We start from the raw sequence: 27722 nt of genomic DNA, 5'->3' as shown, positions 1-27722 counted from the left end.
TGTTCATTATAAAGACAGATGATCAACTATATTGCTGCTTAAGCAGAAAATGCTTCCAAATGTCATCAGCCATAATTCAGGAGGTGGCGGAAGAGAAACAACCATGCCCTTAATGTTAGATCTGCTCTCCACCACAACCTCAGGGGAACCCCACCATTAGTTCATGAATGATAGAATAAAAAGACCAGAGCTTGGTGTTAAAGCACATATCCCTGCATTCATCAACAGAGTACCATTCTTGGTTGTCAAGTAGTTTTCCCATCCTGCCAAATGAATAAGGAAAAAATATTTGTTAGTAGGGAAAAAAAGCCTCTTTCACATGAAGCCTGTAGTTCAATAATTCAAGTTTCCACAATCAAAATAAACACATAACATGGATCATCTAATAAACTAAATACCTATTCATGATCATTGTCACATATGAAAATATGCAAGAGGTATTTACAATATGTTGGCCAATTGATGTAGCAGGTCAGGCAGGCTACAGTTTGCAAGTAAAATACTCGCAACTGGGATTAACAGAAGCAGCACACTTAAGCTAACTTAGTTGATGTTCTGTGACTTAGGGGTGGAGCCCATACACAGGAACTGAAGGAATGATGTGTGCCTCTTTAGTGGTTTCTATCATCCAATACTTCCTTCTTTTGTCATCTCGCTCTTCTTTTCTACCAACTCATTTGTCTCTTTCTTCTTCATCTGTACACTTTGGATTCTGTGTGTGTGTTTTTTAGAGATAGGGTCTCGATGCATTTCCCAGGCTGGAATACAGTGTCATGATCCCAGCTCACTGCAGCTTAGAACTCCTGGACTCAAGCAATCCGCCCACCTCAGCCTCCCAAGTAGCCAGGACTACAGATGTATGCCACCATGCCTGGCTAATTTTTTTTGGAGCATTTTTTTTTTTTTTTTTTTTTGCCTCACTATGTTGCCCAGTCTGGTCTAGAACTCCCGGCCTCAAACAATCCTCCTGCCTTGACCACCCCAAGTACTGGGATTATAGGCACAAGCCACTGTAACCGGCCACTGGATTTTTAAGTATCATAAGAGGTCCCAGTGAACACTGCCAGGCCAGGGTGTTGGTCCTCAGAGATTAAGGTAAAAAAATAAAATAAGAAGCTGAATAATACATAATCTTAGAAAAAATGCTTACCAATTGGTTGTATAACACCACAACCTTAAAAAGAAAGAAAGAAAGAAAGAAAAGTCTTATTATATACATTTAGCAGAACTTCACTGATCTGAAATCTACTAATTCAGGATTCAGGGCTGTTTGTCTAAAATTGAGTTGAAGCTTAAACAACATAGTGGGACCCTGTCTCTACAAAAAAGAAAAAAAAAAAATTAGCTGGGCATGGTAAAGTGCTTGTAGTCCCAGCTACTCCTTGAGCCCAGGAGGTGGAGGCTGCAATGACCTACACTCCAGCCAGGGCAACACAGCAAAACCCTTTCTCAAAAAAATTAAAATTAAAATTAAAATCAAATAAATTGAGTTGAAACTGACTTTTGTGTTATACTTGAAAGAAATCGTTCTGATGAGAGAATAGGGGATTTAGAAAAAGTATTATTTATTTAACCTTCTACAAAATAAATGTGTTTAAAGATGTTAGCATATTATTGTTCACATGCAAATAAATTTGCTGAAAACTTGTATTTTGTACAGACCCATATACACTATTCAAAGTTCTTTCACCTTTATTATTTTATGTGATTTATCTTAAAAACCCTGAGAAGTTGGCCAAGGAAATGGGAGTAAATTCACTTTACAAGTGGCAGAAATAGAGAACCTAAGTAACTTGTCCAAGGTCACAATATAAGAATAAACATATCAAGAAAATAAAAAAAAAAGAATAAACATATCTAACTTCCAGATTAATACTTTCAATATGAAAAATATTAAATTAGATACTCTTAAGGCAAACCCACACAATATCAATCTAGAAACACTCCAGCAACTAGTTGAAGTTTCTATGTATACCTAAAAGAAGTTGTGTCATACATGAATTGTTATAAAAAGTGTATCTACATTATAATTACAATCATGTTAACATTATGTGAATTACAAAGAACTGGAAGAAAACAAAATTCTAAATCTAATAAGGAAAGTGGTAAGATGATAGACAACTTTCTTGTAACTTCCATGAAATCATAAACTATAGTGTGGTCAGGAAGCTAAATTTTTTAATTAAATAGCCCCTAATTCATAATTTTCAGTAATTTAGACTGGCTTTATTTTACTTTTAGGCTAATGAAAAATGAGACATTCATAGTTCAAATCTTTTTAGGAAAAGCAGATAGGCAAAAAATTGCTGGGGGAGAATTTATAGCAGACTTCTGAGCACAGGTTTGCTGAACAATCAAAGAAACTGTAAGTTTCATAAACACTGAAAATCCTTAGTCCCTTTGGCTGAAAGTTCTGCCATAAAATTCTTTCAAAACTGACATTTTATATTAATGATGTCATTTTCAGTCAACAACATACAAATTCTGACAAGTATATAATGTTAGTCAGTTTACGATATGACCTCAGTAAATCAACAAGTAACCATTCAGGAAAGGATACAAGCATTTCTGAAGATATTTTCCCCCTTACCTTAGCAAAGAGAATTACAGAAATCATTCACAAAACTAACAAGAATCAGCTCATTCAGTGGTTAAACTGTGGGAAGGTTAATGTCTTAAGAGGACCTATTCATAGGAAAAAGTCAAAGGATAAAAACTGCATATAAATTATAGCAATTTTTAATGCATTCATGCAGAACCAAAAAGGTGTTTATATTCATGTGATTCACAGACTATCCTATATGCTGTCATTCAACTGCCAAAATGAAAGGAACTGTAACTATTAACATGTCAAAATTTCAGCAACTACTATACTAAATTATATTGTATTTATTTTCTCAAGAAAGAGAAAAAAATTGACTTTAAAAAAAAACAAGATTCCAACCAACACAGTGAGAAAATTAATCAAGGGTGCATGTGGAGTAAAACTTATATGTCCCTTTAATGATTTAAAGGACGTATTTCCTCCATTGAAGCTTTTAGTTTAGGGGACTGATTAATCCTGGGAAAACTTAAGCATATTCTAAAATGATTTTTGCATAGAGAGGTATAAAGGAAAGGATGGGAAATAAAGATTTCAATATGTAAAAACTGAACTTCTTGTGGTCCCTCAATTTGAAAAATGTAATAAGATGCCAAGAAAAGTCTCAAATTATTTATTCCCTGAGTAAAACAGCCTAGTACATTATTCTGGTCACCAACCAAGCAAACCTACGATGAAAAAACAAAAACAGAATTTAGAAGATGTTTTACTAGTGATCCCAGGCCCCCCTCTACAACAGAGCAGATTTTTCAACTTGAAAAGTTCTAATAAAATTGAACATACAGTGTGCCAAAGAGACTAAAAATATAGAAACAGAGGTCACGTCAAAGACTCAAAGATGAAAATAATTTTACAATCACTTGTTTATGTCAGTTAAAAACATGACCTAATTCAACAGAGGTCTCTCTTCTTGTGTGTCAATTGAGGAAACAGACTAAGAAACTTTGACAAAAGATCATTCAGGCAGCTCTGCTTAAACAGAGAGAAGATACACTCCACTCCAGGCAAGGCTAAAATACTAAACAGATTACCCATCAGCTTGTGTGAGCACTGTAAATAATGGCATTCAAACATAAGGTACCTGTGATTACAATCTGCAGCTTTGAAAGTGCTTGATTCGTTTAAAAAAAAGAAAAGAAAAGAAAAGTGCCTGAAAATGTGAACATACGATCTGGTGGCTCTACTCTCAAAGACTACCATACAATTTAATTTGCAGCTCTTTAGTAATTATGTGAAACTAAGTTTTAGATTAGTCTGTGCTTCCCAAGGAGACAGTGTGGCATGATGGTCAACAGAATTCCTCTCTAGACTTAAGATACATAAACATGGTTTAAATCTGGTCCTTAGCCTCTACGCATTACGTGACTTTAGACAGCCTTCCTAGGCCTCAGTTCTCTCACACATGAAAATAATAATAGATTTGAAAAATAATAATAGAACTAAGCAAAGGGAGGTGCCTACAACAATGAGCCCAGCACCTGATACACAGTGAGCACAAGAAATAACTGGTCAAGTAACAATGATGCTTATGTTAGTGAAGCCTCTTAGCAGAATGAAATTATCATTATCTTTTATCATTAATCTCAGTAGAATTAAATTTTTTATGATGCAAGAAAATCTCCGAAAGAAAAGTCAAAGTGACAAGTGGAAACTAACAATGCTAAAGAGAAATGGAAGCCCTTTAAAAGGATAAGAGTACAGCAAACTGAAGTTTAGAAAACATTATATGATATGGTCTATAACTACAGTGGGTATTAGTCTGACTTATGGAAGGAAATTGCATCATGCATGAACTTTAAAAACATTATACTAGGCCAGGTACAGTGGCTCACATCTATAATCCCAGCACTTTGGGAGGCCGAGGCAGGCAGATCACTTGAGGTCAGGAGTTCAACGCTAGCCTGGCCAACATGGTAAAACGCCATCTCTACTAAAATAAAAAAATTAGCCAGGCACGGTGGTGAACACTTGTAATCTCAGCTACTTGGAAGGCGCAGGTGGGAGGATCACTTGAACATAGGAGGCAGAGGTTACAGTGAGCTGAAATCGCGCCACTGCACTCCAGCCTAGGCAAGAGAGCGAGACTCTGTCTCAAAACAACAAAGAAAAGACATTATGTTACATGAAATAAGCTAATCACAAAAAGACAAATATTATATGATTCTACTTATATGACATACCCAGAGTAGTCAAATTTGTAGAGACAGAAATTAAAATAGAGGTGATCAGAAACTGGGGGGAGAGGATGGGAAGTTATTTAAACAATAACAGCAGGTACAGCATTTCTATCTGAGGTGATGAAAACATTCTGGAGAGGGATCACAGGGATGGCTGCACAACCCTGTGAATGTACTTAATGCCACCAAATTGTACAATTAAAAATGGTTGAAAAGGTTACAAAAATCAAGAGGACCAGATCAAAAAAACCAATAATTTTAAAAATGGTTGGATAAGTAAATTTTATTTTACCACAATAAAAAAAATTGCATGAATAAAGTATTTCCGTATTATAGGATAGTTAGTAAATTATAGCAGACGAGGCTTGATTCCCAAATAGTGACACAGAAACAGGCTCATCTCTGGAATACCATCCAACTTATAAAACCTTTCACAAAGCCAAAGTCCCTATGTAATTTGTTTCGTGTTGGCTGTTCTGCTACACGGGCCTTTTGCTGTTCTTCCAACATGCAGAACTTACTCCTGCTTCAGCCTCTTGACTCTCGCTGCCCCCTCTACCTGGAATACTCTCCCCAAAATGTGCATGACTCACTCCCTGGCTTCACTAATGTGTCTGCTCAAATGCTGCTTTCCCAGAGACTCTCTGGCTAAAGAAATCTAAAGCTATTGCCCTCCATGACCTCCCTCTGCTTCACTTTTCTTACACTTGATACTTCCAGAAATGACCTAACATATTTATTTGTTCACTTTTTTATCGCTTATCTCCTCCAATAACATATAAACTACATGAGGACAGGGACCGTGTCACTCACATTTTCAGTTCTTAAAAAGAGTCCCTGGCAACCAAAAGACATTCCGTAAGTACTTTTTTAGGTATATTAATTTTAAAAACTTGTTTTTTCTTTTTTTTGAATAAGCAGTTTCCCTCTGTCACCCAGGCTGCAGTGCAGTGTCATGATCTAGGCCAGGCGTCCCCAAACTTTTTACACAGGGGGCCAGTTCACTGTCCCTCAGACCGTTGGAGGGCCGCCACATACTGTGCTCCTCTCACTGACCACCAATGAAAGAGGTGCCCCTTCCTGAAGTGCGGTGGGGGGCCAGATAAATGGCTTCAGGGGGCCGCATGCGGCCCACGGGCCGTAGTTTGGGGACACCTGAACTGAAACCTCCAACTCCAGGGTTCAGCCTGAGGTCAGGAGTTTGAGACCAGCCTGGCCAACATGGCAAAACTCCATCTCTATCAGAAATTTAAAAAATTAGCCAAGCGTGGTGCGCACCTGTAGTCCCAGCTATTCTGGAGCCTGAGGCAGGAGAATCCCTTGAACCCAGTAGGCGGAGGCTGCAGGAAGCTGAGATCATACCACTGCACTCCACCTTGAGCGACAGAGTGAGACTGAGTCTCTCAAAAAAAAAAAAAAATTAAAATGAGAATGGAAAGGATATACACCAAAATGTTTACAAGTTACTCCTGGTTGTTTATTATTATTATTTTTGCTTTCCTGGTGCCTGTATTTAAAAGTATTAAAAATGAACATGCATTATGTTGGTACTCAGAAAAATGAGTTTTAATTGACTCTACCAAGAGTTGCTCTTTTTGCCTTATATGAGCACCATCTAGTGCTCAGTACATATAATACAATTTGTATAACATGGTAAAGTTTTCTGAAAAGTAGCCTTTATAAAAAGTAGATTGTGGCCAGGCGTGGTGGCTCACGCCTGTAATCCCAGCACTTTGGGAGGCTGACACGGGTGGATTGCTTGAGGCCAGGAGTTTGAGACCAGCCTGACCAACACGGTGAAACTCCGTCTCTGCTAAAATACAAAACTAGCCGGACATGGTAGCATGTGCCTATAATCTCAGCTACTTGGGAGGCTGAGGCAGGAGAATCACTTGAACCTGGGAGGCAGAGGCTGCAGTGAGCCAAGATCATGCCACCACACAGCCAAGATCATGCCTGGGCAAGAAGAGTGAAACTCCATCTCAAAAACAACAAAGTAGACTGTTTATATACAAAGACAACTCTTACGATACTCACTGTCTGGCCTAATTTTTAAAACAGCAGAACAATTAGTTCAAAAAAGGCATAAGACTTTCAATCATCAAGATAAAGCGGTCATCAGAAAATTGGTTAAATTTCTGCTGCTTACTTTCATTCCTTAAATATTTTAGACTAACTCTCAAGACAGAGTCCTTGGTCTTTTGTAAACTAATTGGTAATTACTTCTTGAAAGATGAGCAAACTATGCCGGGCGCGGTGGCTCAAGCCTGTAATCCCAGCACTTTGGGAGGCTGAGGCAAGTGAATCACGAGGTCAAGAGATCGAGACCATCCTGGTCAACAAGGTGAAACCCTGTCTCTACTAAAAATACAAAAAAAATCAGCTGGGCATGGTGGCGCGTGCCTGTAATCCCAGCTACTCAGGAGGCTGAGGCAGGAGAATTGCCTGAATCCAGGAAGTGGAGGTTGCAGTGAGCCGAGATCGCGCCATTGCACTCCAGCCTGGGAAACAAGAGTGAAACTCCGTCTCAAAAAAAAAAAAAAAAAAGAAAGATGAGCAAACTCAAGAGACTTTATGTATGTGATGGTGTTTCATCATCTCTATGAATCTACGTGGTAAGATTATTTCCATTTTACAAAAGCACAATAGGCTCAGTACGATTAAGCAGCTTTCCTAAGTTCACAAACTGTAAGGAAATGTGACCAAAGTTGTGAAGCTCCGGCAAGGTCAGTTTGGCTCCAAAATCCATGTTCCCCCGCCCTTGCTTCATGGCCTCCATTCTTCACACTTCACCCAAAGTCACTGCACCTTTTAGCAAAACAATTCCCCTGAAGAAGAGTATTCAGGCTGCTGCTACTCAGCACTGCTCTCAAATCTGGAACTCTAAGCCCATGAAGTATTAACACTCAAATCAAGTATTAATTTAAAACAAAAGAACCTTTTAAAGGTATTATCTCTATACTGCTATTAGCTGGTTACACCACTTACAGAGATGTAGGATTTTCCATTTCCTACACAGGAACAGAAATTCAGACCTTCATCACATCACAGGTACATTGCTGCAGACACCTCAGATTTGGTTTTTCTGTCCTAGTTTTTTCTCCTGCACTTTCCAGTCTACCACTTATCCTACTTAAAAAAATAATGTCTCTGAAACAATGTTTTTTCCAAATACACTGAAGAAGACCCTACAAGGGAGCCTGCTTCTAATCCTCAGCTTTCTAACAAATGTACCAAAAACAGGTAACAGGTGGACAGATTTTGATTTCCCAGTTCAGCCTTCCACACAGTCAGAGGCCCTACACCCTTCAGAGCCCCAGACCACTCCAGACCCAAGCAGCCTTATCAATTTACCCTGAAATAAGAAATATGTTGGGAAGCACTTTCTGCACTCTCGGCCTATTACACCTGATTCCCATACCTCTCAACACAAACTAGAAGAATTACTAGAAGTCATTTGGTCACATTTCCTTTACAGTACAAGAAGTTACTTCTACCCACACGTATTATGTGGTGGTGGTGGTGATGGTGGTGCTGTTGTTGTTTGACACAGGGTCTTGCTGTGTTGCCCAGGCTGGAGAGAGCATTGGCCTGATTATAGTCACTACAACCTTGAACTCCTGGGCTCAGGCAACCCTCCTGACTCAGCCTCCCAAGTAATCGGAACTACAAGCATAAGCCACTGTGCCCAACTAATTTTTTTTATTTTTTGTAGCGATGGCTACAAAAATACCATGTTGCCCAGGCTAGTCTCAAACCCCTGGCTTCAAAAGATCCTCCTGCCTCAGCATCTCAAAATGCTGGAATGATAAGGATGAACTACCACATCCAGCCTGTATAAAGTTATTCATTGCTACATTATATGTAATAACAAAACACTGGAAGCAATCCAAATGGTAAATCCAATTAATTTTGGTATATTCAGAAAAGATATGCTATGGCCCCCATGAGAAAGAGTCAGGAAGTTAATATATAGAAGGCTCTCCAAGATACAACTGATGAAAAAAAGCAAAAGTAAAAAAGTATGTACAACATACATGCTATTATTTGTCAAAAAAAGAGAGGGAATATAAATGTGTATTTGTTTGCACATGCATAAAATGCAATTCTTCTATAACACCCTTTATCATATTTCACCATACTTGTTTACTGATTTACAGATAAGATATAAGCCCTTTAAGGACAAGAGACATCATATATCTAGCTAACTATTATGGCCTGAGAAACAAATAAATGAATAGTTTGATATATAAAGATCAGTCATCTAGTCCAGCAGTTCTCAATGATAAGCATGACTCACATGATTATGTTGACACACACCATAGCCTCAGATGCCTATGAACCAAAAAATAATAAGCACAGGTCTGTTTTTCATTTTTGCTGCTATTATGTACTAGTTTAGAAACATGTATTAAAATCAGTCATATAAGTAGTTCAAAATATTTAGGAAAAAAACAGTATATATTACTTAACCGTTAGTCTTTAATTCATCTTCATTTTGTTTCAGACCTATGCTGCACAACTAATTTTAATATGGTGAAAAATTAAAAACTATTTGTTTGGTAGAAAAACCCACAGTCCTCCATTTTGTCCCCCACTTCCTGGAGTCCGCCTGCAGACCCTATTCTGCCTGGTAGCGCAGGGCGACCAATCACTGCTCAGCCTTAACCCGCCAAACCTAAAGTCAACCCCCATCCCCCACCCCTTGGCAGTTGCAGTAGTCTGCCTAGAAACAAGACAGCCAATAAAATTCAAACCTAAGCCCGCCAAGAGGTGACCAATCCCCTTCTGGCACACAGAAAACCCTCCTCTGCTCTCCCTTCCACCAATCACTCCGCAACACCTAACCTAAGCAGGCCCCCTCCCTATAAAAACCCTCTCCGGCAGCTGCTGGGTGCAGCTCAGCTCCCCTCCCGCCTGGGTTGCCCGCAGATCCCAATAAACCTGGACTCGGCTTAACAACTCCTCGCTCTCATTTGCTTCGGGAAGGGTCTCTGCGGGTCGCACATTTGGTGCCGAAACCCGGGAGGTGTGGGCGGCTGGTCCACCAGCGGCCCCCTCCCTCTGGCGACCCCCCTTCCTCTGAATTGGCCTCCACACTCCGGATAAGGTAAGTCCATTTACTTGCCTATCTTCCCCACGGTGCGTGTGGTGGCCTCTTTTCCTTTTGTGTCTCCCCTTCCACGGATCCCTCGCCAAGCGCCGGCCGGCCCGAGAGTCAGATCCTCCAACCAGGCTCCAGGAGCCTTGGAAGTGATCAGACGAGGGACGCCTCCTCTGGTCCTTCCCCCACTTCCACTTCCACTATAGGAACAGTCAGACGGGGGGACGCCTTCTCTGACTCTTCCTATATCCCTCTAGAGGGGCTGTGGGACAGACGGGACGCCTCTTCCCACACCACTCTAGCCCAATCTCGCTAAAGGAAAGGTCCTGCCACACGCGCCATGGGGAACACGGAGTCTCAAATTCCTAACAACACCCCTCTCGGGTGCTTACTCCTCAACTTTTCTCAGCTGGGCTACTCCCAAATCCTCCTGTCCCAAGTGGCCTGGCCCCAATACCAGCTTAATAACCGGTCACATTGGCCTCCGACTGGTACTTTCGATTTTAACGTCCTACAAGACCTAGACCATTTTTGTCGCCGTACTGGCAAGGATCGCGAGGTGCCGTATGTCCAGGCTTTTTGGGATTTGCGTCCCCACCCCGACCTCTCCTCCTCCTGCTCCACTCACCAAGTCCTCCTAGCTCAAACCCCTCCCCCTCCCAAAACCCTGCCACCTTCGGCCAGTTCTCCCCCTCCCTACATACCACAGGAGGAATTGTCTGACCATCTATCGTCTCCTCCCACCAACCTTAACCCTCCTCCACTTCCGCCTGCCGCAGGGCCTACCCCCCCTCCCAAGGTCAGCTCTCCCCCTCCTTACGAACAGCAGGAGGAGCTGCCTGACCACCTATCCCATCCCCCTCCTGCTCACTCCAACTCCCTTCCTCCGCCAGTTGCAGACCCCGCCCCCACTCCCACAGCTCCTCCTCCTCCCTCCTCGTCCTTCTCCTCCCTTCCAACTGTTGCGCCGGTTGCAGACCCTGCCCCCACTCCCACAGCTCCTCCTCCTCCTTCCTCGTCCTCCTCCTCCCCTCCGACCGTTGCGGTGCCGCCCCCTTTAAGTGCTCCAGTTGCGGCCTGTACTCGCTCCCACCCACCAGCTGTCTTGGCGCAGCTCCGTGAGGTGGCCGGGGCCGAGGGACTCGTCAGAGTTCATGTTCCTTTTTCCCTCCAAGACCTAGCTCAAATCGAACGCCGACTTGGATCTTTCTCAGCCGACCCCTCCACCTATATTAAGGAGTTTCAGTACCTTACTCGGGCCTATAGTCTCACTTGGCATGATATCCATGTCATCTGCACCTCCACTCTTTCCGCCGAGGAGCATGAGCGCATCCTAGCAGCAGCTAGGCATGCAGCTGACAGGGACCATGCTATAAATCCCAACCAGGTCCCCGTTGGAGCTGAAGCTCTCCCTAGCACAGACCCTCAGTGGAATTATCAGGAGGGGCCAGGATCCCACATCCCAGCTCGCGATCGCATGCTCCAATATCTCCTACGGGGCATGGATACTGTCTCCAATAAGGTGGTAAACTATGATAAGCTCGGAGAAATAACTCAGAGACCAGATAAAAATCCCGCTCTCTTTCTCAGCCGCTTGCAAGATGCCCTTGTCCGTTTCACCCGGCTAGACCCTGCGTCCCAAAACGGGGCAACTGTTCTCGCCTCTCATTTCATCTCACAATCTGCCCCTAATATCCGAAAAAAAATTAAAAAAGGTTGAGGATGGGCCGGAAACCCCCATACAGGACCTGGTAAAAATGGCCTTTAAAGTTTTTAACGCCCGGGAAAATGCGGCAGAGGCAGCTCGCCAAGCTCGAATGAAACAGAAGGTCGCTTTACAAACCCAAGCCTTGGTAGCAGCTCTGCGGCCGGCAGGAGGCGGAAAAACGGGTGGCCATCAGCGGCCCCCCCCCCCCGAGCCTGCTTCAAATGCGGGAATGAGGGTCACTGGGCCTCCAACTGCCCACAACCCCGTCCGCCCACTAAGCCTTGCCCCCTTTGTCAGCTCACGGGACACTGGAAGTCAGATTGCCCCAGTGCGTCCAAGGCCTCAGCCGCCCTTGGCAGAGGGATTGGATCACGCGGGGCAACCCTGGATGATCCGGTTTCCGGCCAGAGAGCACGGAAGTCGGATTCTTCCGGAGGTTTCGGTCCCGAGTTGCTGGGACTCTTAGACGACTAGGGAGGCCCTGGCTCTTCAACCCCGGTTACCCTTGCCGAGCCCAGGGTGTCGCTTCAGGTAGCGGGTAAAAGTGTTTCCTTCTTACTCGATACGGGGGCTACCTTCTCTGCACTCCCTTTTTACCATGGCGAAACTCGTCCTTCCCAGGTTTCTGTTATGGGGATTGATGGCACCCCTCACGTCCCACGGCAAACCCCTCCATTAACTTGCTCGTACTCCCACTTTGTTTACTCCCCATGTAATACTCCCATCCTCCCTGTTCGCAAACCGTCTGGAGAGTATCGACTGGTCCAGGATCTCCGCCTGGTCAATGATGCTGTCATCCCCATACACCCAGTTGTCCCCAACCCCTACACCCTGCTCTCAAAAATCCCCTCCAACGCTGCTTTCTTTTCAGTCCTGGATCTCAAGGACGCCTTCTTCACCATTCCCCTTCACCCTGATTCATACTTTATTTTCGCCTTCACCTGGGAGGACCCACACACGGACCTTTCTCAACAACTCACTTGGACGGTCCTCCCCCAGGGCTTCAGGGACAGCCCCCACTTATTTGGGCAAGCTCTGGCCGCTGACCTCCTTGACTGCAACCTCGCTCCTTCTGTTGTCCTTCAATATGTTGATGACCTGCTAGTCTGCTCCCCCAGCCACCCTGAATGTATTCGGGCCACCACCCTCTTACTGAACTTTCTGGGCGCAAGGGGGTACCGTGTATCCCTCAAAAAGGCCCAAATAGCCACCCCCTCTGTAACCTACCTGGGCCTGCAAATAACTCCTGGGAAAAAATCTATCACAGCTGACCGCTTGCAGGCCCTCAGGTCCCTCCAACTGCCCCAGACGGCAGCAGAAATACTCTCCTTCCTGGGAATGGTTGGGTTCTTCCGCCACTGGGTCCCAAACTTTGCCCTCCTGGCAAAACCATTATACCAAGCCGCCGCAGACACTCCTGAAGGACCGTTGTCCTCTCCAGGCGCGGTCACACGAGCCTTTCACTCCTTACTCCAAACTCTATGCGCCTCCACAGGCCTGGCCTTACCAAACCCTAGCCTCCCCTTCCACCTGTACACTGATGAAAGGGCTCATGTGGCCCTAGGAGTCTTAGCGCAGCCCGTTGGCCCCACCCTTCTTCCCTTAGCCTATCTCTCTAAGCAGCTGGGACCCACCGAAAAAGGGTGGCAACCTTGTCTCCGGGCACTGGCGGCAGCCGCTATTCTCACCCCAGAAGCCCTCAAGATAATTTTGCAGCAGCCACTTCAGGTCTTCTCCCCCCATAAGCTCCGGGAACTCCTTTCCTATCAGTCCTTGCCACACCTGGGACCTTCTAAGATCCAGCTTATGCATCTACTCTTTATAGAAAATCCCAACATTACTCTTTCCCACTGTCCTGCCCTAAACCCGGCCACCCTCCTTCCTAATCCCGCCGCTTCCCCGCTGGAGCATAGCTGCCCCGAGGTTCTATCTGAGGCCCAGTCCCCCCGATCAGATCTACAGTCTACCCCCATAGAGGCAGCTGTAACCCTCTTCGTAGACGGCAGCTCTTTCTCGCGCCCCTCCAAACCTCGCGCAGCTGGCGGGCTCGCTCAAACCATCCACCAAGTCCATGCAAGCTGCTCCACGTGTACAAAAACCAATTCTCAAGGGGCGTGTCACCTCCGTCAGCAACTCCACCAGCTTCGCGGGTTCCTACCGGGTCAGGACTGGCAAGTAGACTTCACCCATATGCCTAAACACAAACGCTTTAAGTATTTGTTAACCCTGGTTGACACCTTTTCAGGATGGATAGAGGCTTTCCCTACCACCTCTGAGTCGGCTGACCAAGTGGCCCACCATCTAATCCAGGACATCATTCCTCGTTTTGGGCTCCCGGCTACCATCCAGTCCGACAACGGCCCTGCCTTTATCTCCAAAGTCACTAATGCGGTCTCTACCTCCCTAGGAATCCAGTGGAAACTCCACGCTGCCTACTATCCTCAATCTTCTGGTAAGGTGGAACGAGCCAATGGGCTCATCAAGGAGCAGGTCACCATACTCTCCTTAGAACTCCGACAGTCGTGGATCACCCTGCTTCCCCTAGCCCTTGCCAGGTTGCAGGCACGTCCACGGGGCTCATCACAGCTCAGCCCGTTCGAACTCGTTTACGGGCGCCCCTTTTTGCTGTCCACCCCTCCACCTCCAAACACAACCCCTCTAGAAAACTACCTCCCCTACTTCACCCTCCTCAGAAACCTCCTCAGGGAACACGCCAACTCCTCCATACCTCACCCCTCTAATCCCCCTACCAGCTCCAAGGGAATCTCCCCTGGAGACTCGGTCCTCAAAAAAAACCCTTACCCAAAAGCCCCTAGTTCCTCGGTGGGAGGGTCCTTACACAGTTATCCTCGCCACCCCTTCAGCCATTAGGGTCGCACAAATCCCATCGTGGGTCCACCTGTCCCGAATAAAGAGGTGCCCTGATGGCTCCCTCTCTCCCCGCTGGGAGTGTACTCCTACTGGCCCTCTATCTCTCAAACTTACCAAAACTTAGCTCCTCTCAGTATGTCTGGAGATTCTTCCTTACTGAAAACTATACCAAAACACAACATATCTGTAACCTCCCTCCTTACTCTCACAATCCTAGCCACCACTGACTGCCCCGCAATGGGGGGCTCACGTCCCCTACAACTCAACTTTTCTAGGTTTTATAATTCCAAAGTCACCCACCCTGTACTCTGCTTCCATTACAGACAGCCTTCAACCTGTCAAACCTCTTCCTGGTACTCTTGTCTGGGCTGTGTCTGGTCAACCTGTAACCTGGAAAAACAACGCCATACCCAAGCCCAAGCGGTCAAACCCATCACTCACTTTTATCCAAAACTCCCACCACTGAGGGAAAAAAAAAACCAATTCACTCTAACCATCTCTGACCCTTGGGACCAAAAATGGACCAGCCCTCAAAAGGCAGCCCTTTATGACTTCCCAAAGCAGATGTACCTGTCTTCACACCTGTACATATGGCGCGCCTATGTCCTAACCTCTACGCAGGTTCAATCTGCCATACATACCCAGGAGCACATCCTAAACACTCAGCTCCAACCCCGCAACACCCCTTTTCATGGATCACCCTCCTCAGGGAAGGATTGGCACTTGCCAATCAGTCCAGACTTACTAACTTAACCTCCTGCCTTTTGTGTGCCACTCTTGGGCAGACTCCTCTCGTTGCGGTACCGGTTCCCTTTCCGCGTAATGCTTCGGAATCATCTAACCCCTTTACTCCCATTCCTAACGTACAACTCTATGCCTTACCTGAGTCTCAGCTCCCGGCCTGCTACTCCCTAGGCCACAATTATTCCTATTGTAACCACACCAGGTGGGTTTCAACCAGCCTAACCACTCCACGAGGCATCTTCTTCTGGTGCAATGGCACCCTAACCAAAAACCTGTCCTCTAGCCAACCTCCAACCCTCTTATGCCTTCCAGTCACCCTAGTACCTCAACTCACTGTCTACTCCCCGGCTGAGTTCCTCTTATTACAGGTCCCGCAGGCTCCATCTCATTGCACCCGAAGGGCGGCCTTCCCCCCGGTGGCTGTGGGCCTGTACCTTACAGGCTCCGCGCTGGCTGCTGGGTTGGGAGGAGGGGCATTGTTCCATTCTCACCAAGCTCTGGCTCACCTTTCCTCACAACTTCAGGCAGCCATCGAGGACTCAGTGGCGTCTCTAGCATCTCTCCAATGACAGATCACCTCGGTCGCCCAGGTAGCCCTACAAAATCGGAGGGCGCTGGATCTACTGACGGTGGAGCGTGGAGGAACCTGCATCTTCCTACAAGAGGAATGCTGCTACTATGTCAACGAATCTGGACTGGTAGAAACGCGAATTGAAAATCTCCAAAAAATCAAAACCAGCCTCCAAAATTATAAGTTTTCAACAGAGGCCTCCGCATGGTGGTCGTCTTCCATGTACACCCTTCTATCCCCACTACTTGGTCCCTTACTAATTATCTGTCTTGTTTTATTCATTGCTCCTTGTTTTTTCCAGTTCCTCCAACGTCGGTTTCAAGAACTAACCCGAGTTACCATCAACCAAATGATGCTGCAGCCGGTATCCAGCCACCCAACACCAAACTACACCTACACCCCTCTGCCAATCTCCCAGACTCCTTAAGATGGCCCCTCTTCGCCCAAGTCCAGCAGGAAGTAGCCAGAACGACTTCGTCGCCCTTTTTCCTTTTTAAGGAGTCGGGAATGTTTGGTAGAAAAACCCACAGTCCTCCATTTTGTCCCCCACTTCCTGGAGTCCGCCTGCAGACCCTATTCTGCCTGGTAGCGCAGGGCGACCAATCACTGCTCAGCCTTAACCCGCCAAACCTAAAGTCAACCCCCATCCCCCACCCCTTGGCAGTTGCAGTAGTCTGCCTAGAAACAAGACAGCCAATAAAATTCAAACCTAAGCCCGCCAAGAGGTGACCAATCCCCTTCTGGCACACAGAAAACCCTCCTCTGCTCTCCCTTCCACCAATCACTCCGCAACACCTAACCTAAGCAGGCCCCCTCCCTATAAAAACCCTCTCCGGCAGCTGCTGGGTGCAGCTCAGCTCCCCTCCCGCCTGGGTTGCCCGCAGATCCCAATAAACCTGGACTCGGCTTAACAACTCCTCGCTCTCATTTGCTTCGGGAAGGGTCTCTGCGGGTCGCACACTATTAAATAATTTAAGTAAGATTTTACAACCACACCCGGAAACTCTAACAAAATCTGATTACTCTAATGCTAAAAATAGTTAATAGTAAGAAAGGATCAGATTAGTCCTAAAGACCTTATTAGTATTTCTAAAGATTGCAGCAAACATCAATTTTTTGATGCAAAAAGTGGACTTTACTTGAAAACAGCACATGTGTACCTAAGAAATTCCAAGAGTGAACAATCTCAGAATTATCTAGATTCAGAGTCTCCTCTACTGAGACTCATCTTAGTCCTGAATAATTCATAAACTAGGTAATCTTGGTCCTTGACTTTGTCAACAAGGAGGCACCTGCTACCTCAGAGCCTACTCAGTTCCAAAATCACACATGAAATACCATCACTGAGGAGCAGGGCAGTCTCAAAGAGAAAGTGACAGAAAAGCCAAAAGTATATGCAACACCACAAATGAAACCTCTTATTATGTGGACTCACTTGAGGCGGTGGTGGGAGAGAAACCTTTATAAATATATCCCCACAGATTTACAATGCACAGTTTATTTACTTCACAGTTTTTTCACTTTCTAAGATCCCTTTATACCTTTCTCTATAAACCAGGGTGATTTAAGAAAAGGGAATGGCATCGAAAAGAATAAACACATGAGAGCAGCAAAGAAATCTTTCAGTAAAAGTAGTAATTAACAAAACAAACTATAAAGACATAATAACTTAAACTAGCACAGGTGGACAAAAATTTTTCAAGGATCGGCCGGGCACGGTGGCTCAAGTCTGTAATCCCAGCACTTTGGGAGGCTGAGGCGGGTGGATCACGAGGTCAAGAGATCGAGACCAACCTGGTCAACATGGTGAAACCCCGTCTCTACTAAAAATACAAAAAAAAAAAATCAGCTGGGCATGGTGGTGCATGCCTGTAATCCCAGCTACTCAGGAGGCTGAGGCAGGAGAATTGCCTGAACCCAGGAGGCGGAGGTTGCGGTGAGCCGAGATCACGCCATTGCACTCCAGCCTGGGTAACAAGAGCGAAACTCCGTCTCAAAAAAAAAAAAAAAAAAAAAAATTTCCAAGGATCTCAGAAGCAGAAGTCATCAGATTAATTATAAACTAAGTTAAACTTCTTTTTGGTTTTTGTTTGTTTGTTTCTGAGACAGAGTCTTGCTCTTGTCACCCAGGCTGGAGCACAGTGGTACAATCTCAGCTCACTGCAACCTCCACCTCACTGCAACTGAGATTCTCCTGCCTCGGCCTCCCGACTAGCTGGGATTACAGGCACTTGTGACCATGCTCAGCTAATTTTTTTTATTTTTAGTAGAGACAGGGTTTCACCATGTTGACCAGGCTGGTCTTGAACTGCTGACTTCAGGTGATCCACTTACCTCAGCCTCCCAAACTGCTGGGATTACAGGCATAAGCCACCGCGCCCAGCTTAAACTAAGTTAAACTTCTAAGGCACAATCCAATTGTATACAATAAAGTTTAAAATTTATTACTAAAAGATAGAAACAGTTCACGGAAAAGGAAATACCAATACTCCTTAAACATATGAAAATAAACACAACCTTAAAATTTAAAAATTATTTTAAAAATTTAAAAAAATAAATAAAACCACAAGGACCACTATCCAAAACTTGCTGAACTGGTATCAAAAAGAAAAACGGCTACATCATAAAAAATGGTAAGTTCATGTCCTTTGTAGGTACATGGATGAATCTGGAAACCATCATTCTCAGCAAACTGACACAAGAACAGAAAATCAAACACTGCATGTTCTCACTCACAGGTGGGTACTGAACAATGAGAACACATGGACACAGGGAGGGGAGCATCACACACTGGGGTCTGTTGCAGCGGGGGCCAGGGGAGGGACAGTGGAGGGTGGGGAGGTTGGAGAGGGATAACATGGGGAAACAGGCCAGATATAGGTGACAGGAGGATGAAGGTAGCAAACCACCTTGCCATGTAAGTACCTATGGAACAACCCTGCATGATCTGCACATGTACTCCAGAACCTAAGAACAACAACAAAAAAAAATTTTTTTAATTAAAGAAAAAAAAAGAAAAACGGCTGCAATTAGTCACACTGAAAAACGTGAGAAACAGAGAGAGAGAGAGAGAGAGAGTGAGTGTGTGTGTGTGTGTGTGTGTGTGTGTGAGTGAATTTACACTCAAAAGACAGAGAAATAGACCCTCTACCTCTGAGGTCAAGGGAGAAGCAAAGTACGGATTCATCTGCCACGATTACACCAATCCCTTTCTGAAAATTGGTAAAGAAAAAAAATGAAGTGCTTACCCTTATTTAGTAATACATACAGTAAAAACTTTACATAACCTAACTGATAATGTAAAGTCCTCTTTACAGAAGAACTCCAGTTAATAAATGTAGAAATGACCATTTTAGAAATACCATTTTGTAACCTCTTACAAAACAGGTGATTTGGACAAAAATCAACAGATGCTAAAATACACTCAAAACTCTAATCACTTAGAATGATAACTGATATAAAACATACTTTTTCTACATAAGGAATACCTTACCAAAAAATGATTAACCTACATTTTATCAAGCTTTTAAATCTCATTTCCAATTTGTGGGCAATATATGGAATAAAAGAACAAGTTACAAGGTGAGAGAAGCAATCAGATAAATACAAAAGACAGAACATTCTACAGAATAACTGACACATTTTGTTTTTAAAATGGCATGAAGGAGAAAATTGTGGCAAGGGTGAGAAGTGGATACCTATACTCTAGATTAAAAGACACTGAAGAACGAGAACCATCAAATGCAACATATGCATCTTGTTTGGCTCCTAATTATAATAAACTATAAAACAACTGGAAAAAATTAAATATAAACTGGTAGCAGGAATTATTGTTAATTTTTTTGGGCGTGATAATGGTATTAGGTTTATGTTAAAAAAATATACTTTAAGATACTTAAAAAATAATGAACAAAATATAGAAACAACTCAAATGATTTCTGAATGGATAAACAAAATGTAGTATATCCACACAATGGAGTACCACTCAGTAATAAAAAGGAATGGAGGCTGGTGCAGTGGCTCATGCCTATAATCCCAACATTTTCAGAAGCAGAGGAAGGAGGATCACTTGAGGCCAGGTATTCAAGACCAGCCTGGGCAACATCCCAAGACCTTATGTCTACAAAAATTTTTTTAAAAACAGCCAAGCATGGGCCGGGCACAGTGGCTCACACCTGTAATCCCAGGACTTTGGGAGGCTGAGGGAGGCAGATCACAAGGTCAGGAGACAGAGACCATCCTGGCCAACATGGTGAAACCCTGTCTCTTCTTAAAATACAAAAATTAGCTGGGCATGGTGGCATGTGCCTATAATCGCAGCTACTCGGGAGACTAAGGCAGGAGAGTTGCTTGAACCCAGGAGGCAGAGGTTGCAGTGAGCTGAGATCACCCCACTGCACTCCAGCCTGGCAACAGAGCAAGACTCTGTCTCAAGAAAAACAGGCAGGCATGGTGGCACATGCCTGTGGTCCCACCTACTCAGTAACGAAGTGGAAGGATCACTTGAGCCCAGGAGTTCAAGACTGTAATGAGCTATGATCATAGCACTGCAATCTAGCCTGAGCAATAGACTGAGACCCTGTCTCAAAAAAAATTAAAAAAAGGAATAGAAGGGAAGCATTAGTACGTGCTACAACATGTATAGCATGAATATTATACCCAGTCAAAGAAGACAGTCATGGCTAGATGTGGTGGCTCACGCTAGTAATCCCAGCACTTTGGGGTGCCAAAGTGAGAGGATTGCTTAAGGCCAGGAGTACAAGACCAGCCTGCGCAACATAACAAGACCCCATCTCTTAAAAAAAAAAAAAAAAAAAAAAAAAGAACCCGGTTACAAAAGACCACCTATCGTTACAATTCCATTTACATGAAACATCCGGAGAAACATAATCCCAGTTTCTCCAGAGGGTGAGGCAGGAGAATTGCTTGAATCCAGGAGGCAGAGATTGCACTGAGTAGAGATCACACCACTGCACTCCAGCCTAGGTGGCAGAGTGAAACTCCCCGTCAAAAAATAAATAAATACGTGGTTGCTAGCGCAATCTAGAGTTTGGGGTAATGTATGCTAATGGGCATGGGACAGAGGTCCTTTCTGGGATAATAATGTTCTAAAATTGACTGAAGATTGTTACACAATTCTGTGAATAAAAACACTGAATAATATACTTTAAATGGGTGAATTACATGATATATGAAGCATATCTCAAAAAGTGTATTACTTTTGTATTGCTACTATAAAATTCATCAAAATTTAGTGGTGTAAACAACACAAATTTATCATCTTACAGTTCTGCAGGTCAGAAGTCTGACACTCAATAAGCTAAGATCAAGATGTCAAGAAGGCTGCATTCCTTTCTGGAGGCTCTAGAGGGAAATCTGCATCCTTGCCAGCTTCTAGAAGCTGCTCACATTTCTTGGCTCATGACCTCCCTTCCATCTTCAAAGCCAGCAAGCGCAGGATGAGTCTTCCTCACATCACATCTGACTTTCTCTTCTACTTCCCTCTTCTACTTTCAAGAATCCTTGTGATTATACTGGGCCTGCCCAGATAATCCAGGATAATCTCCCTATTTTAAGGGCAGCTGATTAGTAACCTTAATGCCATTTGCTACTTTAATTCCCCTTTGCAATGTAAGGTAACATATTCAGATTCTGCAGACAAGGACGTGGATATCTCTGGGGAGCTACTATTCTGCCTATCTCATAAGAAAGCTCTTAAAAAGTAAATAAAAATTTTTTTTTAATCTAGTTATTAAGTCTATGGGAATTCAATATTGTAGTCATTCTACATTATTATTGTCTGTCAGTTTTTGTAAGAGTTTAAAATGAAATATTGTTTTTCACCTCTGAAACTGGTCTAAAAATGCATCAGACTGACAAAACTATGGGGAAACACACCTCTCATACATTGCTGGTAGGTACGTAAATGCCACAACTTCCATGGAGCACAATTTGGCATAGATACCAAATTGCAAATACACATACACTTTGACCCAGCAATTATACTTCAAGGAATTTATACTAAAGATACAATTGTATGTACGAGATATGATATATGCAGCAATACCTGTTACAACAAAGACTGAAAACAATCCAATCGTTCATCAACATAAACCCAATGAAATACATTCTACAGACACTCCAGAGCATTAAAAAGAATCAGGCAGTTGCGTGTCACATATACAAGATATGTTATACTTAACTGTGGGGTAAAAAGCAAGGGACAGAACAGTACACATATCGTATGCTATCGTTTGTATTTAAACAATTTTGTGAAACAGGATATATGCTTAAGTAACCTATACTATCTCTAGAATGATTCCAAATAAACGGCTACCAGTGATCACCTCTCAAGAAGGGAAGTGGCTGCTGAGTGGGCTAAAAAGAATAGAAAAGCTTATTTTCTACGTTCAAATCTTTTGGAGTTTCTATGGGTCTATGTATGACAGAGAGATATACAGAACATTTCTAAATTTTTTTTTTAAATCAGCATACCACACAAGTTGATATGGCCCTGTATTCAAATTTTCAATCTCCAGGCAATCTCTTACCTGCTAGTTGGTGCAGGGAAAGAAAACGAGAGAAGCTGGTTCCAGAACGGGTCATTCTCAGAGACAGATTCTGTGCCTGATAATTTTTTCAAGTACTCATTTTCAGGAAGATCACTGATTCTGCTGCTATTCGATCCCATCTTCTAGTTTGGCAGGTAACTTGTCTTTAAGCCTGCATTTCCATAAGACAACCTACGAAAAAATGAAAACAAAATGAAAAAAAAACTTTAAACTTGTTCAAAAGTCATCATGCTTTGCCTATCTACAAAAAACTATAAACTTACTAAAGAAAATCATATTTTTCTGTATTTGTAAATATAATAGACATCAGATACAAAGTTACAAGAAATGCAGGGCTATCACCTGTGTTAGCCAATACAAACACAGAAATCCAAATCTATATGGTACTTATGCCATATATCTTAGGATGGGCATACCCCTACGCAAGAAAATGTCTCAGAGCAAAATCATAACAATAACTTTATTAACAGTCTGAAAATGAAGCTGTTTTAGAATGAAAACAATGCTGATAAAGAAATACAGAAATCTGGATGGCTTGAACATGAAACGAAGATAACGTAGCTCTAGTAATTACCATGTGCTACCTCCACTTACGGGGATCATGCAGACAAATCGGAATTACCCACTTCAAGTGAGAGATCCCAATTACAAAAGAATCACATTTAATGTTTCTCTCATTCTGCTATAGCGCACATATGTAGTTTTTGTTGACCTGCCTCTTCTCCTAAACCATGCACCTGTCTGCATTATCTTATCTTTCTATCCCCAACATTTAGGCTAGCAGGTAAAAGGCATTCCCTAAACAGTATGTTGAAGGAACAAGGGAGTGAATAAACAATTAATATGCACAAGGCTCTTCAGTACTGGTTGTTCTCAGTCACTAAGGGAAGAAAACTAGTAGTTACAAATATGAATCACCACTGTCTTCCTTAAATCACACTTAACATAGCTCTAGATCATGTTTTATCTTGATTTGTCTAGAAAAGGTCTCTCATTCAATAATAAAACGGTGATAAGATCAATAATTTATACTAGTTTAAAACTACCATCACAACAAAAGGAAACTACATGGGTCCAGGGACCAAAGGCAGCTCAGGTCAGGCGACAATGTCTATTAGTGACTTGCTTTCTTCCTCATGTCCCTCCTCATTCCACAAAGGCACTGAAACCATGGTCAAAATTTGGAAGCTGGACTGAGGTGCTTATTCTCAGGGCAAGAGGCTTCCCCGATGATGCACATGGACAGCTGGGTCTTCTGAATCTGAGAGAGAAATACTGATCTGGCTCCTCATCACCTTCCCCTGAACCTGAGGCCAGCCACTACTTTCATCCTTCCTGCAAGAGGACAGGGGCTCTAATAACTCAATTCCACTTCAACTGAATTCAGCTTCAATCAAGCCTTTATATTAAGCCAGCTAATCATAAGGTTTAGTTTCTTACAATAGGACTTGTTAAGCCCAATTACAAAATGCTATAAAGAAACATCCTGAAAGCCAGGTACGGTTGCTCATGCCTGCAATCCCAGCACTTTGGGAAGCCAAAGCAGACAGAATTCAAGACAAGCCTGACTAACATCAAGAAACCCCATTTCTACTAAAAATACAAAATTGGCTGAGCATGGTGGCCCATGCCTGTAATCCCAGCTACTCAGGAGGCTGAGGCAGGAGAACCACTTGAACCCAGGAGGTAGAGGTTGCGGTGAGCTGAGATTGCACCACTGCACTCCAGCCTGGGCAACAAAACAAACCAAAACAAAAATACCCTGAAATACATAAATTGCTCACTTAACATAGTATTTTAAGCTATCAAAATTATAAGGGGACATAATATACTAGTGAAAATAAATGAAACAGAGCTAAATGGATACATCTCAAAATTATAAAATGTTTTAAAAAAGAAAGCTACCTAATATATATGGTATAAGATTATAAGATTTTAAAACTCGCAAAAAATATTCTAGATCTAGCGCACATCTAGCGCAAGTTTTTTTTTTTACTTTTTATTTTTAAGAGACAGGGCTTCACTCTGTTGCTGAGTACAGTGCTGGGGTACAGTGGCATGATCATGGCTTACTGTAACCTCAAACTCCTAGGCTCAAGGGATCCTCACACCTCCTGAGTAGCTGGAACTACAGGTACATGTCACCAAAGCCCAGCTAATATTTTTTCTTTGGCAGAGATAGACTCTCACTGTGTTGCCCAGGCTGGTCTCAAACTCCTTCTGCTTTGGCTTCCCAAAGCACTGAGATTACATTATGTGAGCCACTGAGCCTGGCCAAGGGGAAATAATTTAACTAGAAATCTACAGCTTTTCAAGCTACCAACTAAGTTTTAAAGTAGAATAGAAATATTTTCTGGCCAGGTACAATGGCTCACGCCTGTAATCCCAGTACTTTGTGAGGCTGAGGCGGGTGGATCATGAAGTCAGGAGTTCAAGACCAGCCTGGCCAAGGTGGTGAAACCCCGTCTCTATTACAAATACAAAAAAATTAGCCAGGCATGATAGGGGGTGACTGTAATCCCAGCTACTCGAGAGGCTGAGGCAGAGAACTACTTGAACCTGGAAGGTGGAGGCTGCAGTGAGCTGAGATCACACTACTGCATTCCAGCCTAGGCAACAGAGCAAGACTTCAAAAAAAAATTTTTTTTCTGATTTGCCAGGATTCAAACGACCTCCCAGGAACCTACAAGAAAGCTACAAGATATACTCCTTCCACATGAGGGAATAAGCCAAGAAAAAGGAAGAAATTCAAGAAACAGGGGATCCAACACAGGGCAGTGGTATTGTAAGCAATAGCCATGCAGCAGGCTGGGACAAGAGTCAAAATGGCTCCCAGATCTCCAGGAGAAGAAAGCATAGAACTGACAGTTCACTTGATGTGTCTCACCTTATTCTGAGGAATGTTACAATGGTATAGGGGAATTTGGAAGCAATGAATCATAGTTATATGGAGAATAAATTATTTTTATACAGATCAAATACTTTGGGAAAAACAAATTATTCAAGAAAGGTCATATAATCATAGTATAAGACAAAATTCAACAGTAATGAATATTTACATAATTACTATGATATAAATACCAAATATTTAACCAAAAATTATGAGGTAACTATACTGAGAAGATTCTGGAAAAAGAAGCAGGACTGGTGGTCTCTGAATGCTAAATTTTCATCTTCCATCATAGATAGTGCTCAATAGAAAATATCTAAAGTTACTAAAGCAAAAAGCAGCAGTAAAAACGTATTAGTTACAAATAAGGAGGTAGAACCAGATGTGGTATAATCCCAACACTTTGGGAGGCCAAGGCAGGCAGATCACTTAAGGCCAGAAGTTTAAGACCTACCTGGCCAACACACTGAAAACCCAACTCTAGTAAAAATATAAAAATTAGCCAGAGTGAAACTCTGTCTCAAAATAAATAAATAAGGAGGTAAATAGCAAGAAGTAACAGCTTACAGATTTGAAAGTGGCCACCTCTGTGGAAAAGGACTCGAGTGGGGACGGTGGTAGAGCAGTTTTTTATATTAAATCTGTCATATTAGTTCACTTTTCAAAACCATGTCCATATACTACTTTGATTAAAAATAAACTATTTCCTGGCCAGGTGCAGTGGATCATGCCTATAATCACAGCAACTCAGAAAGTTGAGGCAGAAGGATCACTTAAGGCCAGGGATTCGACACCAGCCTGGGCAACATAGCAATATTCTGTCTCTAAAAAAAATTATTTTAATTAGGTGTGGTGGTGCATGGAGATTCCAACTTTAAAAAATAAGAAGCACAATACATAAAAGAAAAAAACTGGGCCGGGCGCGGTGGCTCAAGCCTGTAATCCCAGCACTTTGGGAGGCTGAGGCGGGTGGATCACGAGGTCAAGAGATCGAGACCATCCTGGTCAACATGGTGAAACCCCGTCTCTACTAAAGGTGCAAAAAATTAGCTGGGCATGGTGGCGCGTGCCTGTAATCCCAGCTACTCCGGAGGCTGAGGCAGGAGAATTGCCTGAACCCAGGAGGCAGAGGTTGCGGTGAGCCGAGATCGTGCCATTGCACTCCAGCCTGGGTAACAAGAGCCAAACTCCGTCTCAAAAAAAAAAAAAAAGAAAAAGAAAGAAAAAAAAAGAAAAAAACTGATAAACTGTGCTTTCATCAAATTAAAAACATTTGGGCAAGGTGCGGTAGCTCATGCCTGTAATCCCAGCACTTTAAGAGGTCAGAGCAGGTGGATGACTTGAGGGTCAGGAGTTTGAGACCGGCCTAGCCAACATGGTAAAACCCCGTCTCCACTAAAAATACAAAAATTAGCAGAGCATGGTGGTATGCACCTGTAATACCAGCTACTCGGGGGGCCTAAGGCACAAGAATCACTTGAACCCAGGAGGCAGGGTTTGCAGTGAGCCAAGATCATACCACTGCACTTCAGTCTGGGTAACAGAGTGAGATTCCATATCAAAAAAAAAAAAGACAAAAAAAAAAATAAAAACTTTTAGTCTGTAAAACTTTTGGTCTATAAAAGACTCTGTTAAGAGAATGAAAAGACAAGCCACAGACTTGAAAAAAAAATTTGAAAATCACATATCCAACAAAGGACTTTTATCTAGATCATATAAAGAACTCTCTAAGCTCCACAAAACAATCCAATTAGAAAATGTGCAAAAGATTTTAACAGACGACTAAAGAAGATTAGTCAAGGAAAATAAACACGTGAAAAGATATTCTAACATGATTAGCCATTAGGGAACTGACAATTAAAATCACAATGACATACCACTGCACATCTACTGGAAACGCTAAAACAAGAAACACTGGCAGTTCCAAATGCGGCTGAGGATGTTGAGAAACTGGATCTCTTGTATGTTCCTGCTGGGAATGGAAAATCAAACCACCATTCTGGAAAAGGGCTTAGTAGTTTCTTATAAAGTTAAACACACATGTGCCATTCAACCCAGCAACTGACCCCCTAACCTACAATCCTAGAGAAATGAAAAGTGAGCAACAACAACAAAAACACATAAATGTTCATGGCAGCTTTATTTGTAATAGCCAAACTGGAAACAACCCAAATGTCCTTCAACAAGTAAACTGATAAGCAAGCAGAAACATTCATACAATGAAATAATAGGAATCAACTATTAATATATCCAACAATTTGGACAAATCTCCTACGTGAAAATAGCCCATTCCGAATCAAATGATTATAGCTTATGTACAAGTGAAATGAAGGACAGCAATGTGTATGTGAACTGAAAATACAACAGACAGAAAAAATTAGGAATACTCTGTTATTATAATGTACTTCCACAGTCTATGGAGCAATAGTGCTACTGTGTTACTTAAAAGTAGTCTTGGATTGCTTGTAAATGTAAATTGTAAA

At 43.0% G+C, this 27722-nt stretch overlaps 1 protein-coding gene across 4 annotated transcripts in view; it reads right to left on the bottom strand.

Annotated features, from left to right (window-relative positions):
• Positions 1-27722, bottom strand: part of DYM (dymeclin) — a 439715-nt gene that overhangs the window by 388544 nt on the left and 23449 nt on the right. For all 4 annotated transcript variants that reach the window (XM_010336841.3, XM_074383488.1, XM_010336842.3 and 1 more), the window contains exon 2: positions 22329-22520. In XM_010336841.3, the coding sequence (XP_010335143.2) occupies positions 22329-22468 (140 nt within the window). In that variant the 5' untranslated portion in view covers positions 22469-22520. The remainder of the gene's footprint in view (positions 1-22328; positions 22521-27722) is intronic.

Source organism: Saimiri boliviensis, chromosome 13 (genome assembly GCF_048565385.1).
Source record: "Saimiri boliviensis isolate mSaiBol1 chromosome 13, mSaiBol1.pri, whole genome shotgun sequence".
In the NCBI taxonomy this organism is placed as follows: Eukaryota; Metazoa; Chordata; class Mammalia; order Primates; family Cebidae; genus Saimiri; species Saimiri boliviensis.
This window is presented reverse-complemented; position numbering and strand designations above follow the sequence as displayed.